Source organism: Staurois parvus, unplaced genomic scaffold (assembly GCF_062004578.1).
Source record: "Staurois parvus isolate SC_StPar_1 unplaced genomic scaffold, SC_StPar_1.0 ptg000581l, whole genome shotgun sequence".
NCBI lineage: Eukaryota > Metazoa > Chordata > Amphibia > Anura > Ranidae > Staurois > Staurois parvus.
The window spans coordinates 2,096,554-2,112,383 of record NW_028318377.1 but is presented as its reverse complement, the minus strand read 5'-3'; the positions used below and the strand labels follow the sequence as shown (position 1 = coordinate 2,112,383).

Below are 15,830 nucleotides of genomic sequence, written 5' to 3'. Positions count from 1 at the left end.
GGGGTTTCTCTTCAGCAGGGACAGGAGAACTCGTCAGGGCAGAAGGAAAAATGGATGGGGAAAATCTCCTGCCCCCTGCCAGAAAGTTGTCAATGGGAAGAAGGTTTACCTTCCAACATGACAATGACCCAAAGCACACAGCCAAAATGGACACACAGTGGTTGAAGGGGAAAAAGTTGAATGTCCTTCCATGGAATAGTCAGAGCCCAACCTTTAACCACATTGATAATCTGTGGAATGATGAAGACTGCAGTCCACAAACGGTCACCATCAAATTTAACTGAACTTGAGCAGTTCTGCAGAGGAGTGGTCAAATATTGCAAAGTTAGTAGATACATATCCCAACAGATTATAGGCTGGAATTAAAGGAAAAAGGGAGGTTCCACAAAATACTGACACAAGGGGGGAGGAATACTTTCCAACTTGGTGATTCTGTTTTTGATTTTAGTTTTTTTTGTGTTCTTTTTTTTTTTTTTTTTGTTGATATGTTAGTGTTATATCTTTCACTTGGATGTTATAAGTTGCACTGGATAACACAAAACTGTAATTTCAAGCTGAAAAGCAACAAAATGTGATTATTTTAAAGGGAGGTGATTCTTTTCTATAGCTATTGTATAACCCAGGTCTAAATTGGGAGTGTGGAGTTTAGGCTTTTTTTTTTTTTTTTTTTTCTCCCTGGAAAATCTAATCCTTGATCAGCTAAATGTTGTTTGGCCTGTCTACATATACTACAAGGCCACATCATCTTTCCTGACATCTTTTGTTGAGGTTTTTTTTTCTTTTTTGTTTTGATGTGCATGCCAACACACGTCTGTTTACTTCAGTGGTGTAATATTGGTGACATTCGGCCTCATTTTGACCCACTTTGCATTTTGTTCTTAAACACAGTGGGTCCTAGTAAAGTTAATTTACATTGAAAGTAAGAAGCGGCTTTGCTGTAGTTTACATTAAACAGCAGAGTTCTGACAGTTGCCACCAGTTATGATACAAAAAGCTTGTGTAGGTGTAAAGCGTAGTAAATACAAATTTTGTGAATAGATAGAAAGCGTGACTGGATGTAATTTCGGGGGTTTTAATTGGTAAGGCATATGTTTCCCGTTAGACTATCCCTTCAAAGCCCTGAAAAGGGAAAGCGTCCATAAAGCTGGTTCCTGCCATGGAGATCAGGAGACATTGACTTGATTAACTGTTGACTTGTTCTAACTGGGACTGAACAGTCCTGAAGCTTGCACATACTTTAAAATTGAGCAGTGGAAGCATCTTGGCCCTTGTATTCATTTTCTTCATAAGGGGGAAGAAAATAAATGCTTCAGTAAGATTTCCTTGTGATGGCTGTGGCAGTTGGGTGGCATTTGGAGTTGGCTGTAGAGATCTCGCTTGGGGTTCTCCAAGTGGTGAGACATGTTTAATTTGCTGTCATTTGTCCATATCTAAAATCTGTTAAAGCAGAACTCCAGTAAAAAAATGTTTTTTTTTTTTTATTTCCATGCAGTGGGGCTGTGCCCAAATTGCAGGGATTAACTGCTCATTTTGTCCAAGGGCTCAGGGAGAAGCTGTACCTTCCCCATCCTCTGGAAAACCGTGCTGCCTGATGTCCAGCGGTGGACTGTTCCTGCCGTCCTCATGTCCGGAGCTGGTCTATGGGCGTGATGACGTCAGGAACAGTCCTTTCACAAGACTGCCAGTGTGCGGGGGGCAGGAGTGGCAGGGACCGTTCTTATGCTCAGAGGATTGGTTGATTGGGTAAGTATATCTTTACTGTCAGAGCCCCTAGACCGAAACGAGTATGGGGAAATAAACAATTTGCTCAGATTTCTTTAAGGCTTAACACTTTTGGACGGTCACATGACCAGTCAGTCCATTGTTTTGAATGGCACCTGTTTGGATCTATGTGTCTTATTGCATTACTGTGATGCGACTTGAGTGCCAGAGAGTGTAAAGTCACATCAGTCACTCCAAAGGTGTGCTGGAATTGTGCCACTTTGAGTCACAAGTGTGAACAGAGCCTAAGAGATGTAACATCCCAAACTCTATCAGTATGTGTTAAGTCCTTTACATTATTTAAGCTGAACTATAGGTAGACAAAAATCCATGACCTTTAGGTATATATTGGTTAAACAAATTCTGGATATAGGTCCATGGTTTTCACTGAAATCCATGCAACTATATAAAGTGAAATGTATGCAACTAAAAGGCCCAGTCATGTACTTGGCAAGCCCCACAAGTTGCCTACACATCAGCGTTAATCCTTTTTAGACTATTTAATTTTTTAATTGAGGTTTTTGCTATGTTATGACCATCAAAGACAAACTGATAACACCTGTCATACAGTAGAGAGGCTGCAGTTGAGAAGATAAAAATGGTCAGTCCCAAAGGGCCCATTGAGCCTGGATTTGTGCCGGTCTATTCTCTTGGTGTAATGGTCCACATAGTCTCGGGATACAACAATCCTAGTATATAGCAAGTCTCCAGCAAACCAGGCTAGGCTTGGATCAAAGATCCAGAGGCCATGTTTGGCTCGTAATACAGTGCTATATAAATTCGATCTTTTTTTGTGTTTAGACCATGTAGTAGTAATTTGAAAAACAGCCCCAGACTGTCAAACTTGGAAGATACACTTTGGTTGGCATAGGTGGATTTAGCTTCAGCTTAAGTACTATTTAAAGCGGAGTTCCAGCTGTTTTTGTGTTTAATAAAAGTCAGCAGCTACAAAAACTGTAGCTGCTGACTTTCAATAAGCACACTTACCTGTCCCAGGGTCCAGTGATGTTCTCACCTGCGCTGTCCCTTTTTTTTTCTTTAATCATGTAGGAGGAGTTTTCATTCCCCTCTGACTGTCCTTTGAGGCTGCATAACCCTTGACCCTCTGTCTGGACAGCACTGGCCCTGTGCTGATCACATGCACCCTCCCAAAAATACTCTCTAGCAATACACTCCAAACTGAGCATGTGCAGAGTGACTTCCAGAGCTTTGTACTATCAGCAGGTGGATTGGGGACAGAAGGGGAGGATCAGAGAAAACAGGATTAAACCGCCTTTTTACACAATATGGAGAATTATCCCCTTAGGATCCACAGAGTGTATAACAAGCATGCTTTACTGCATATACAGACTGATTTTTACTTTTGTGGGTTTAGTAACACTTTAATCATTCTTTTCTTGCCTTGTTATGAAGACCTCTTCTATGTTTTAGTTATTTTAAGTATGGGCTTCTTTAATTTCTATTTATTTTTATGTTTTTGCCTCAGCAGTGTAATACCAGAAGCCACAGCTGTCACAAAAGATCCCCCAACCCACACTGAAGATGAAACCCTATTTAGAAGCATTGGTGCCTATAACATCGACTTTGATAAATTGGATGAGATTAATCCATTCAAAAGTATGAATATGATGCAGAATTCTCCTGTGAAACCAGATTGTGACCCAACAAATGCCCCAGATTCTCTGGCTGATCTAGAAGTTAAAGGCTTGTCTGAGGCCACTGATAGTGCTGGTATTGTCATGGAAAATGTAGCAACTTTTAAAACAAGTCCAAATATAACAGATTCTCCAGTTATTGTACAGTTTACTCCAGGAGATAATGTTTTAGATACTTCTGCTAAATCTGGATTAGATGACACGGTTCCTCTGATGGTTAACACTGATGTCCAGGAGAGTTTGTCATCAAATCCAACTCTTGATGAAGACAAGAATATCTTTCCAGCCGAGAAGGAAGGTGGTAGAGCTGATGCTATAGACGATGCAATACCAGCTGCTGTTACTGAGGGTGTAGGTGAGGGTGCACAAGCTGATATTCCTAGCTCTCCACCAGTTCCAAAAGGGTCCTACAATTTTGATCCAGATCAGATTGATTCCATAGATCCTTTTAATACTGGAAGTTCAAAGCTGCAGAATTCTCCAAAAAAACCTGTCCCAGAAGAAGGTGAAGGTGATAAAGCGGAGCCATTGAAGCTTGAATTTGATTTTGGCGGTAGTGATGCCCCTCGTAAGCCGCCACCTAAAAAACTGGGGAAGAGACCACCTGTAAAAACTTCAGCAAAGAAGCCACCAGTGGCCAAAGAAACAGTACCTGAGAAGCCAAAGGAGCAGGATCCTCCAAAACCACCTGAAGATGAAGTTCTTGCTCCTAAAGCTTCTTACAACTTTGACTGGGATAAGTTTGATGATCCCAATTTTAATCCTTTTGGATGTGGGGGATCCAAAATGGTTGCTTCACCTAAAGCCCCCAAGATTACAAGTGAAGATCCAGATGTGGAGAAAGTGGACATTCAAGCAGAAGCAGCAAGTGTAGCTACTGTCTCATCAGTAGAAAATAATGAAGCCAGTAAATCCACATTATCTGAACCAGCTGAGGAGTAAGTACCATATTATAGCATGAGGACTCTGGTATTTGATTCATTTTCCACTTTATCAATTTACCTGATTTGGAAACAAAACAAAAGGTGGGCAGTCTGGATTCTCCAGGTGAGACAAAAACCTCCCTTGTGGGGAGCTGCTTTTGCACTGCAAGGATTAAATGCTCATTTATGTCTAGGGCAGTGTTTCTCAACCTTTTTTCAGTCAAGGCACCCTTTAAAATTATGGACAGTTCTGAGGCACCCTTTAAAATTATGGACAGTCCTGAGGCACCCCATTCTACAATGTGAAAAACCTATTCTAACCGCAACATCCACACATGTAGGACACCCAACATTAGAGGGGATTTATTCTTCCAAAGCAAATACACTTTTGCACACTGGTACTGACTAGTATGCCAGTGTTTCTCTTCTCCCTCAGTTTTTATCCATAACTGAGCTAATGTGACCCCAGCACTGACCGAAAGGGGAAGGGAAAACAAGGATGCTGTGCATCCAGCTGACATCCTCATCAGTTGATGTGATTGGTTGTCAGGATGCCGGTGGCTAGAAGGTTGTAATGGTGCACAATGAAAACCTGTGGCTTTGTGTAACTAAAAGGCAGGTTTGTTCCACCACATATGCAAGTTATAGGCTTATATGCAAGTTTTGGGCAATTTTTAGACATTTTGCCAAGGCCCTCTTGAAGAAACCTCAAGGAACCCCAGGGTGCCTGGCTACCCTGGTTGAGAGGCTCGTCTAGGGTACCAGAAAAAAATGTTTCACTTTACCTGATCACAGATGAAGCTAGCCCCTCTTCCCCCTACATTCTTGCGGGACCTCTGAGTCCTGTTGCAGGCTATGGGTCCAGCATTGTAACTGCTGTCATTGGACCTGTGACTGGTGCATAGGGGAATAAGACTGCGGGTGTGGGGATAAGGTGAGAGCGCATTCTGTTACCCTAGGCATAAGCATTTAATCATTGCAATGTTTGGGCAGCCCAACTACAAGGTAGGATTAGTTTTCCCTGGGAGTTCAGCTTTAAGCCACTCTTGCTAAAACGTGTAAAATATCACTTGGAAAGATGGACGATACTTGCCCTTCCTACGCTGCCAATCTGCTGTGTTAAAGAGCAACTGGAGCTACTGACTAAATTGTCTTCAGAATAAGACCCTCTTTGGGAGTGTCAGGTTCATGGTGCCTTTCTGTCCACTTCTCCCTACATAAGACCCCTTTCACTATGCAGAGCAATACAAAGCAATGTGCAAGAGCTGACTGACAGGGGAGAGATCTGTATTGTTTACACACAGGTCTCTCCCCCGTCAGTGATCACTGGGTGTTGGTGAGGAATCACTGGCTGGGACCCGGTGATCGACAGCTGAGGCCAACAATGGTGACGTGGGTAGGGCGCGAATGTGGAAATGTGAAATCGTGTATATATGTGATTTTGCGCAGCTCTGCCACCCTGTAGCAGTATTTCTGCTATAGGGCGGCAGGAAAGCGGTTAAAGTGACCCCATCAGTACTTTTTTTTAAAAAGTCTGCAATTTTAAATTCTACCTTTATCACGATGTGTATTTGTTTTTAAAAAGGTGCACTTTCACCATCAAAACAGCCTTTTGCCCTAAGCAGATAACTGCTTCAGTCAAATGGGAGAAATATGAGGAAATGCTTCCTCATGTAACAGACTATTTTAATCCAGTGATCACTGCAGCAGCAGGGCTGTCATGTTTTGGAAATGGTTCAGAACCAGGTGCTAGCCCTGAATGATGCCTGAGTGAAGGTGGTGGGAAGGAGGGAAGCAGATGGAAGGTATTATCAGGGGAGGAAGTCCTTTAATTTCTTTGGGATACAGTATCTGTAATACTTGGCTGGCATCCACTTTACACCTCGGTCGCACTGGATGCGATTTGCATGCCATGTGATTTGCAAATCACATGCCAAGTCGCTCCCTCTTGTCCGCAGTTACATCGGTTATATTGGTGTGCTTCCGCACTGATTTCCAAAGTAGTACATGCACTACTTTTTGGTGCAATTTTTGCATAGACATGTCAGATGTCTTGCAAATTGTGCCTGAAATCGGCAGTTCACCCAACTTTGAAGTCATTCGACTTCACTGTAAGACGATTTCAAAGTCAGGTTTGATGTGACCGGGGTGTTAAAGCAGAACTAGCTTCAGGTTTTTTTTTTTCTCTATTTTAAGTTGTCCACTTCTAATTTAGCCATGCCATTAGTATAGGTGGCATACAACTTGTAATGTCATCTCAGTCGGCATTTTGCAAAATTTGCTCAGTATTCCATTGCCAAATCTAGCATGGAGCCACTTCTGGATGGGTATGCATATACTGAGGCTAGATATTGTGGTCTGTAGTAAACTCTGCTTGAACATTACAGGCCTCCCAAAGAATGTTCCATGACCGAGGACAAACCTGTGAGCATAGGCAGCGAGAATACTTATCCGGAACAAAAGGTACTGCTGTATCCACCTCTTTTCTTCAGACCTATACTGGATGATTTTGTGTACAATCCCACTGACTTTCTTCACATCTTCTGTTTTTAGGATGAGAGCACGGACTTAACTGTGGTTCAAGAGGATAACACCCCTCATGTTGATGAGAATCTCTCACAGATTAACAGTGTGCTGCCAGATCCAATGATTTTTTCAAATCCACAGCTTGGAGCATTGGATATGGATTTCAATGCTGCCTTAGAACTAGACTTTAAACCAGCTGAGGAGATGGACTTTAAGCCTGCTACAGAATGTGAGTCACTCCAGGCCGTTTGCCTTTCAATCTCTCTAGGTGGTTGTCAGCTGTCAGTACAGACCATGAGGGAGATTTCTTTTTTCTCCAAAAATATTTTATTAAAGAATAAGGCATAGCAAATACAACTACGGATCGCAGTCCGAGAATACACCTTAAACTGCGTCCCATGAGGGAGATTTCTAAGTCCGATGCTGAGAGATCTAGCTTGATTATTTCAGCTTATTGTAAACTTTGCTGCTTTGTGGCCAGATGAAATGCTACACCAGATTAAAATGTAAAGGAAACATTTGGGGCAAACAAATGTGAAAACGTGTATAGTATGCTCACTCCATGCTGAAACATCAATGTGATACCTCTCCAATGCTTACTGGAGTGCTGGGCTGGAGCGGGGTGGGCACAGCCAGCTTTGGCTTTGTTGCTTGCTGAGAGATAAAGGCAGCTGGGTGGATCCCAGCATTGTCAGGATCCTTCCACAACTTGCCGCAGATGATTCTGGGTCACATGCTGGCACCAGTAAGGGCACTCCTGGGACCCAGAAAAGTATGGCCAAAACTTTTTTTTTTTCTTTTTTTTTCATGGAGACAAAAATTACAAATAGAATAATTTTTGCAGACAGCTGGATTTTATATTTATGGGGCGGTAGTTTTTAGAAGCATTGCAAACAAACTTAGGGGATGGCATTGAGTAGGAGTGAAGTTCAGTAGTTGCATGTTTACCTTTCGCAGTGAACAAATCTTGCTATAATCTGCACTAAGGCTTGGTTCACATCTGTGCGGGTGGTGCTGCTGCAGATCCGCACAAAAATCCGTGCAGCCGCACCACCCGCACAGAAGAATGCGGACCCACGGGTGGGTGCCATTAATTCTAATGGCATGCCGCCTGCACTGGAAATTGCAACTGCACTGGGAACAGAGGTTCCCATTCAGGTTGCGGTTTCCAAAGAAGTGCAGGGACTTCCCTACGTGTCCTGGGGCACGGGAGTCCATTCAAATGAATGGGCTCTCGTGCCTGTGCAAAACGCAGTCCGCACGGCCGCATATATGTGAACCAGGGCTAAAGGTCTCTGTTAAGCTTTCATAGACTGAAGCTGAAGGATGCCTTAATGCTTCAAGAAAGCTGCATTCATTGACACAGCTGCTGCTGCTGCTTTATTCATCACCAAACAGGGCTTTATAGCCCAGTCTACAGGAGTAGGACACTAGGCCAAAAGACTCAGCATCTGCGATGGGCAGTCCTCTCTAGGCATAAAGCCCCATCTTTGCTATAGGCTCTCAGGTTGGGTTATTATGTGTACTTCTCTGATGGCCGCTTCCTGGAGGTCTGATTCTCTGCTGGGGTCTCGCACGTGCCAAGGAATAGCATGGCTACCTTTTCTGCCACTATTTCCCGTCTGGATTTGGCAGGATCCTCCTTTCCTCCAGGGCGATTATCGCCTCCTGGGCTTTTCGACATCAGGCATCTGTCTCAAGCTTGCACGGTGGCAACCTGGTCATCTGAGCTCTTGCTTCTGACATTTTTATACAGGTGATTGTTGAGCATGCTCTGCTCGTTTTGGCTGCAAGGTTTTACAGGGGGCTGTTTAGGATACTCTGGTGCCCCCCCGGGGTGGTTTGGAATATTGGTTCGTTACCCTGGGTTTTTTCTTCATTAGTTGGTTTGTTCACCCCTCATTGTGGCACAGCTTTGGGACATCTTTTTCGTCAAAGATAAAGAAACAGCTGTGTCCATTAATGAACGTAAGAAAACAGAATTTTTTTTTTAATATAAAATAGGAGTATGTGAGCGCACTAAAATGTAAAAGCAGCTATGCACGAAGGTAATCAAGAAAAACCTCAATAGAAACAATATAAGAAAAGTGCAGCGCTAAAAATAAGTATGATCATAAAATATCTCATAAAAAGGATATTAATAAAAGTTCATAAATTATGATAAGTCCAAAGGTGACTATAGTGCTTTTAAAGTGCTTGATGTCCTGGTAAGCCGGTGTCTGTGCAGTGATTATAGAATTGCGCACTCACAGGATGCGCAATTTAAATGCGAATATAAGTGTAATCCCAGACGACCTCAGGAACAGCCAGGTAATGGGAAGGGGGGGGGGGTCAAAGGATCCTGGGGCGTTAGTGGTGATAATTTATGAACTTTTATTAATATCCTTTTTATGAGATTTTATGATCATACTTATTTTTAGCACTGCACTTTTATTATATTGTTTCTATTGGGATTTTTTTTTTTTCTTCATCATAAAATCCTTTTCTGAGTCCATTGATGGACACAGCATCCACCCCAATATGGAGTTTTCTCCTTTGACACTGCTTGTGACTGACTGGAGGCTTATAGCAGAGAAGGGGGTTATATGCCCAGGGAGGACAGCCCGTAGTGTGTGTGTGTGTGTGTGTGTGTGTGTGTGTGTGTGTGTGTCCCCGTCCAACTCCTGTAGGTGGGGTTCTAAAACCCTGTTTGGTCAGGGATAAAAAAAAAAAAAAAAGCAGCTTCCCCTTTGATGCAGTTGGACAGACTCCCCACTGGTGCTATTATATGTACTGTACAGTATATAGGCATCCACATCATCTGCCTTCATACGGTAGTGCTGCTGAGCAGTGTCTGCATCTGCTGGGATGCAGTTGCTGCGGAGGCAATTTTCCACTTGACTCAGTTAAATTTTTTTTTTTTTTTTTTAAATCCAATTTTATTGTGCTGGGCTGTGCTTTCAGTAAATAAAATTCAAGCGCCCTGTATGGGGGACCATCAGAGTTGTCTTGTCAGGCTTCTGGATTGAAACAGACCAATTTCCTTGCCCTGGTGCCTCATCTCCATAAAGTGTCTTCCATTGCTATAATGTGAAATGTTGAATGAAAATTTTAGCTGTGACTAAAATCCCACATTTTGAAATTCTAGGTATGTCTAGCTCCTACAACATTAAAGTGATACTAAACCCCGGACCCTGCATTCACTCTATCTGGTCTCCCCGGACCCTGCATTCACTCTATCTGGTCTCCCCGGACCCTGCATTCACTCTATCTGGTCTCCCCGGACCCTGCATTCACTCTATCTGGTCTCCCACAGTACACACATGGAAGTGCAATTATTTTAGTAAATATAAACTGCTAAATACCTTTTCTCATTAGCGGTTAGAGCAGTCTTGTGACTTCAGCAGAGCACTGGTTAAAGCTTATAGGAGGAGTTTTCATTCTGCTCTAGGAGGATGCAAAACCCCTGACCTCTGTCTGGACAGTGCTGATTGGCCCTGTGCTGATCACATGCACTCTCCCAAGGAAAAAACCTCTCTAGCCTATACACCAAACTGAGTGCAGAATGGCTACAGATTCAGTCTGTCTTATCAGGAGATAAGAAGTGGACATTTATTTACAAGAAGAGGAGCAGAGAAGATGGGATCAAACAATCCAAAAATCTATCAACATTAATTTAGGTATAAATTGATTAAACAAATTCTGGATATAGGTCCATGTTTTTCATTGAAATACATACAGCTAAAAGGCCCAGTCATGTACTTGGCAAGTCCCACAATGTTGCCTACACATCAGTGTTCATCCTTTTTTAGAATGTTTGTTTAATTTTTTAATTGAGGTTTTTGCTATGCTATGACCTCAAAGACAAACTGATAACACCTGTGGCTAATACAGTAGAGCAGGGTTTCTCAACCTTTTTTCAGTGAAGGCACCCTTTAAAATTTTGGACAGTCTTGAGGCACCCCATTCTAAAATGTGAAAAACTATTCTAATTTTTTACAACGTAGCAACATCCACACATGTAGGACACCCAACATTAGAGTCCTTTTTTTTTTTTTTTTTTTCCCCCAAAGCAAATACCTTTTGCACACTGGTACTGACCAGTATTCCTATGTTTCTCCTCTCCCTCAGTTTTTTTTTCATCACTGAGCTAATGTGACTCCAACACTGACTGAGAAGGGAATGGGAGGGTCAAGCTTAGGATACTCTGCAGGCAACTCGTATCCTTTTTATCAACTGATTATGTAATTGGTTGTCAGGATGCCGGCGGCTAGAAGGTGGTAATGGTGCACCATGAAAACCTGTGGCTTTGTGTAACTAAAAGGCAGGCTTGTTCCACCCACTGGCTTGTATACAAGCTATGGGCAATTTTTAGACATTTTGCCAAGGCACCCCTGAGGAAACCTCAAGACACCCTGGTTGAAAGGCTGCAGTAGAGAATCCTGTTGAAGATAAAAATGGTCAGTCTCAAAGGGCCCATTGAGTCTGAATTTGTACCTGTCTCTTGGTGTAATGGTCCACATAGTCTCAGGATACAACAATCCTAGTATATAGCAAGTCTCCAGCAAACCAGGCTAGGCTTGGATCAAAGATCCAGAGACCATGTTCGGCCATGTAACACTGTGCTATATAAATTCGTTCTTTTGTGTTCTGACCATGTAGCAGTAGTGGAACTTGACAAACAGTCCCAGACTGTCAAACTTGTAAGATACACTTCCGTTGGCATAGGTGGATTTATCTTCAGCTTAAGTACGGTTTAAAGTGTTACTAAACTCATGACCCTGCATTCACTATCTGGTCTCCCACAGTACACACAACATGGAAATGTAATTATTTTAGTAAATATAAACTGCTAAATACTTTTCTCATCAGCAGTATATAGCAGTCATGTGACTTTTCAGTGTTCAGCTGAACACTGTTTAACTATGTAGGAGGAGTTTTCATTCCCCTCTGTCCTATGAGGCTGACCCTCTGTCTGGACAGCACTGATTGGCCCTGTGCTGATTTCATGCACCATCCCAAAAAAAAAAAAACTCTGCACATGCTCAGTTTGGTGTGTGTTGCTAGTGACTTCTAGAGCTGTGTACTATCAGCAGGTGGATTGGGGACAGTAGAAGGGGAGGATCAGAGAAGACAGGATCAAACGGCCTTTTTACACAATGTAGAGGATTAACCCCTTCGGTTCCACAGTATAACAAGCATGCTTTACTGCATATACAGACTGATTTTATTGTTGTGGGTTTGGTAAAACTTTAAGACATGACGTTGCTGCCAAATTTGTAAAAACTCTGGCTGATACAAAAGCATGTTCCTCCAAAAAAAATTGTAGAAGCTCCTGTGGGATGAAGGGTTTTTGAGAATCCTTGTGCAATGATCATGCTTTAAAAGAGCAGGGCGGGAAAGTGGATGCTCTCCTGCTCTGGATTTGGGGGATTGAATGCAGCCTGTTACTGTCAAGATGAATAGAAAATTAGATGGAGTTCTTGACTCCTCCCCTTCAGACGCAATGGCTTCACGGGTCTTTACAGGGATGTTTGTTACTGTCCTTGCCCTGTTCATTGCACTCTGAACAATCTTCAGGATCAATCAGTTCAGTCTGTCAGACCAGGAATTAGACTGCACAAACTTTAGAGCTTCAGGTGGCATCAACCTCAAAGCCCAGTGTTGGTGCAGACTTGGTACCTGGAGTGTCTGAGTCTGATACTGAACAGGGACCAGGCCAGGTTGTCCTGCCCTCAGGACAAGATGGTGTCTCTGTTCCTTTCAAGCCAGTCCAAGAGATGTCTGTGGCTCTGTATTAAGGTCCTAGGCTTCATGGTGACCTCCTTTAAGACACCACTGTAGGCACCATTGTATTCCTGCACATTACAGCTCTGCATTCTGGCCATGTGGAACCAGACTATTCACTCTGGATCTTTCCATGCACCTCTTGCAAAAGGTTTGGCTTTGTTGTGATGGCTACCAGCACAATGCTTGGTCTGGGGAAATCTTCCTTCCATGGTCTTGGATGGTTCTCACTGGATGCCGGCTTGTTGGGCTAGGAACAGCTATGGTCCTAGAGACATGGTTGTCGATGGACTTCTGATCCTTTGTCCTGGAGCTAAAAAAACTTGTTCATTCTTTATTGGATGACTTGGTTTTGGGGGCACTTAATAAGTTTAGTCCAACAATGCTGTGGCTTGCATCAATCAAGGTAAAAGGTGCAGCCACCACATGTGATTGATAAGCACCAACATTTTACACTTTTTTTGGTTTTGTGTTTTTAACTGTGCTTTAATCTTCTCAGTATTTTTAATCTGCAGCCTATGTATATTGGAATACATGCTCTGTCTTCACTGTTGTCACTGTCACATGTTGCAATAAATACATCACATTGATTAACCTGCACTGAAAAATGTGCAAAAGTCTGCAGATCAGCAGGCCAGATATGCAAAAAAAGTATGGGGGAAGGTTTTATTCTATAAATAAAGATTGGTTTAGGTATATGTGACCCCTAAGTGATTTGAAAGCACAATTACATTGTAAAAACTTACATACTGCCTCCCGTTACATTGCTCTAGTATTTTTCAATGTGTTAATGCTGAATTAATTTTGCCTTTTGGGGCTTTTGGGTTTTTTTTTCAGTTGGATTTGACCAGCCAATAGAAATTGATTATCTTGAGAAGTTTGGAACATCTTTAGTAAGTGTTACTAATTCTCCTACATGACCCACCTGTTCCAAGCATTCTTCCATACATAATTGATACATATAACCTTCCTGGTCTGTTGATAATGTTTCATCACCATGTGTATTGGTTCAAGTGTTTTTTTTTTTTTTTGGTTTTTTTTGTTTCAGTTCAAAGATTCTGCTCTGAGAAAGCAGTCCCTGTATCTGAAATTTGATCCTCTGCTGAGAGAGTCTCCTAAGAAGTGTGCTGCTCCAGACAGTGACCTGATGTGCAGCTTACCTCTGCGCAGCAAGTAGGTGCCGCACCATCTGTTCACTTTCCTGAAACACAAGATGCTTTTATTAAAATTGTCTCTACCAATTGCAGCTTGGAGCTTTTTGGAGCCTTGCCTAAACCGACTTACCCCGCTGCTCTGAACCTGGAAATTGAAGAGAAGCCTAAAGGCCTCGACCTCCTGGGGACGTTTACTGTAGCTGTAAGTTCTGTGCCGACTTTAACTCCCACACCTGCAGGCATTGTGTAACCAGACAATTGCCATCGTTTGGGTGATAAACGTAGAATTTACCTGTATAACCAGTTTGTAGTGTGTGTTGGGGTTTTTTTTTTGTGTCTTTCCCGAGCATTCTGGAGCTGGGTTGGCACTGTGCTGCTTGGCTTAAAGCCCACTTTATTATTGTAATGCATTAGTGCTGTATACAGTAAAGGGTGTGCATTTGCCATCGCCCCCCCCCCCCCCCCTCCCCTTCTTGTGTACTGCAGCCTTTTGTTAAATATCCATGTGCCAGCAGCCTAATGGGTGTGTTTTTTTTTTTTTTTTTAATGTCATACTTGCCTGCTCTATGCAACAGTTTTTGTATAGAGCGGCCCAAATTCTATTCTTGGGTTCTGGTGCTCCTGGCTCCTCCACCTTGACCTGTGCTCCGAATAACAAGCTGCTTGCTATGGGGCACTGGTGCATGCTAGCTCCCGAGTCCCGCTCTGTGTCCAGAAGACAAAGCTGCAGCTCAGCCCCGCTCTCTCTCCTCATTGGCTCACTGGCTTTGACAGCAGTGGAAGCCAATGGCTCTTGATGCTGTGTCTCCGGCAACAAGGAGAGCGAGAGATCCGGGACAGCCGAGGCTCCCGAGCACACCACTGGCTCAAGAGGGGCCTCAGGTGAGTATAGGGGGGGGGGGGGCGCGTGGGGGTGCAGCATGTACAACCTTCAGCCTTTACAACCACTTTAAAGCATCATTCAGGGGGAGTGTGTCTGAAATTGGTGATCTGGACTACTGTGCATTGAGATCCAGACTGCTGCCCATCAAATGTGCTTTTACCACAGGACACTAGGGCTTTAAAAAACAAAAAAAAAGATACTAAAGTTTATGAAGCCTGACTACAGTATAGTAACAAATCATTCATTATGGACTTTATAGTGGAGCACAAAGAAAGTCATTTGTAGAATCTCAATTCTGTTCTCCACTGATATGGGCCACGTGAAGCTGCTTTCACATTGATCAGTTTTTCTTCCCTTTTTAAACAATTGAGTACTGACGTGATACTTTTTTTATTTGCACTAACATACAATTTTGAGGACAAGCTTTCGGGGTATGTCCCCTTCAAGGTCCAAGCAGTACTATTACAAAGTTTTAGCAGAATGTTAGAAGAGATGTGGGGGATGAAATAAATGTTTTAGTTCATAAAGGAAATTTCAAATCCATTCAGGAAAGAAAAACTTTTGAACTAAGAATGACAATTCTATTTGACACGAGAGGCCTTAATTCTGACATGGGATTCCTCACTCATTATCCAATATTATGACTCCCTCTGAGTGTTGTTCTCCCCCCCCTCCCCCCAGTCTTTGCTTTTGCTTTGCTGTGTCTTATCTCTAGTTTAACCCTAGGCTTGTGTTTCTGCTTTTTTTTTTTTTTTCTCATCCCCCCACATCTCTTCTAACATTTTGCTAAAACTTTGTAATAGTACTGCTTGGACCTTGAAGAAGGGGACATACCCTGAAAGCTTGTCCTCAAAATTGTATGTTAGTGCAAATAAAAAAAGTATCACGTCAGTGCTCAATTGTTTGTCGCAAATGCACTAATACGGCTACAATCACCTCTTCCCTTTTTAAATGCCAAAACAAATAAGCAGAAGAAAAACGCATGACCTTTAAATCATACTGAACTCTTAACACTGAAAAATGCAATGGACCCGCAACTGACCAAAATCCTGTAAGCTGCATTTTTAGGCGCATGTTTGGTGCATTAAAAAAAAGCACCCAATGCACCTCCCTATTAAAATGAATGGAAAACGCACCCTCGGTTTGAGTCGCTTGTCCTTTT

General features: G+C 42.7%; 1 protein-coding gene across 2 annotated transcripts in view; it reads left to right on the top strand.

Moving 5' to 3' along the window:
* Positions 1–15,830, top strand: part of TACC3 (transforming acidic coiled-coil containing protein 3) — a 53,765-nt gene that overhangs the window by 21,008 nt on the left and 16,927 nt on the right. The window contains exons 4-9 of one of the 2 annotated variants that reach the window (XM_089692271.1): positions 3,251–4,354; positions 6,727–6,802; positions 6,893–7,094; positions 13,469–13,524; positions 13,680–13,804; positions 13,879–13,987. In XM_089692271.1, coding sequence (XP_089548397.1) covers positions 3,251–4,354; positions 6,727–6,802; positions 6,893–7,094; positions 13,469–13,524; positions 13,680–13,804; positions 13,879–13,987 — 1,672 coding nt within the window. Of the gene's footprint in view, positions 1–3,247; positions 4,355–6,726; positions 6,803–6,892; positions 7,095–13,468; positions 13,525–13,679; positions 13,805–13,878; positions 13,988–15,830 lie in introns of both variants that reach the window. The other variant, XM_089692270.1, reaches the window with a different exon arrangement.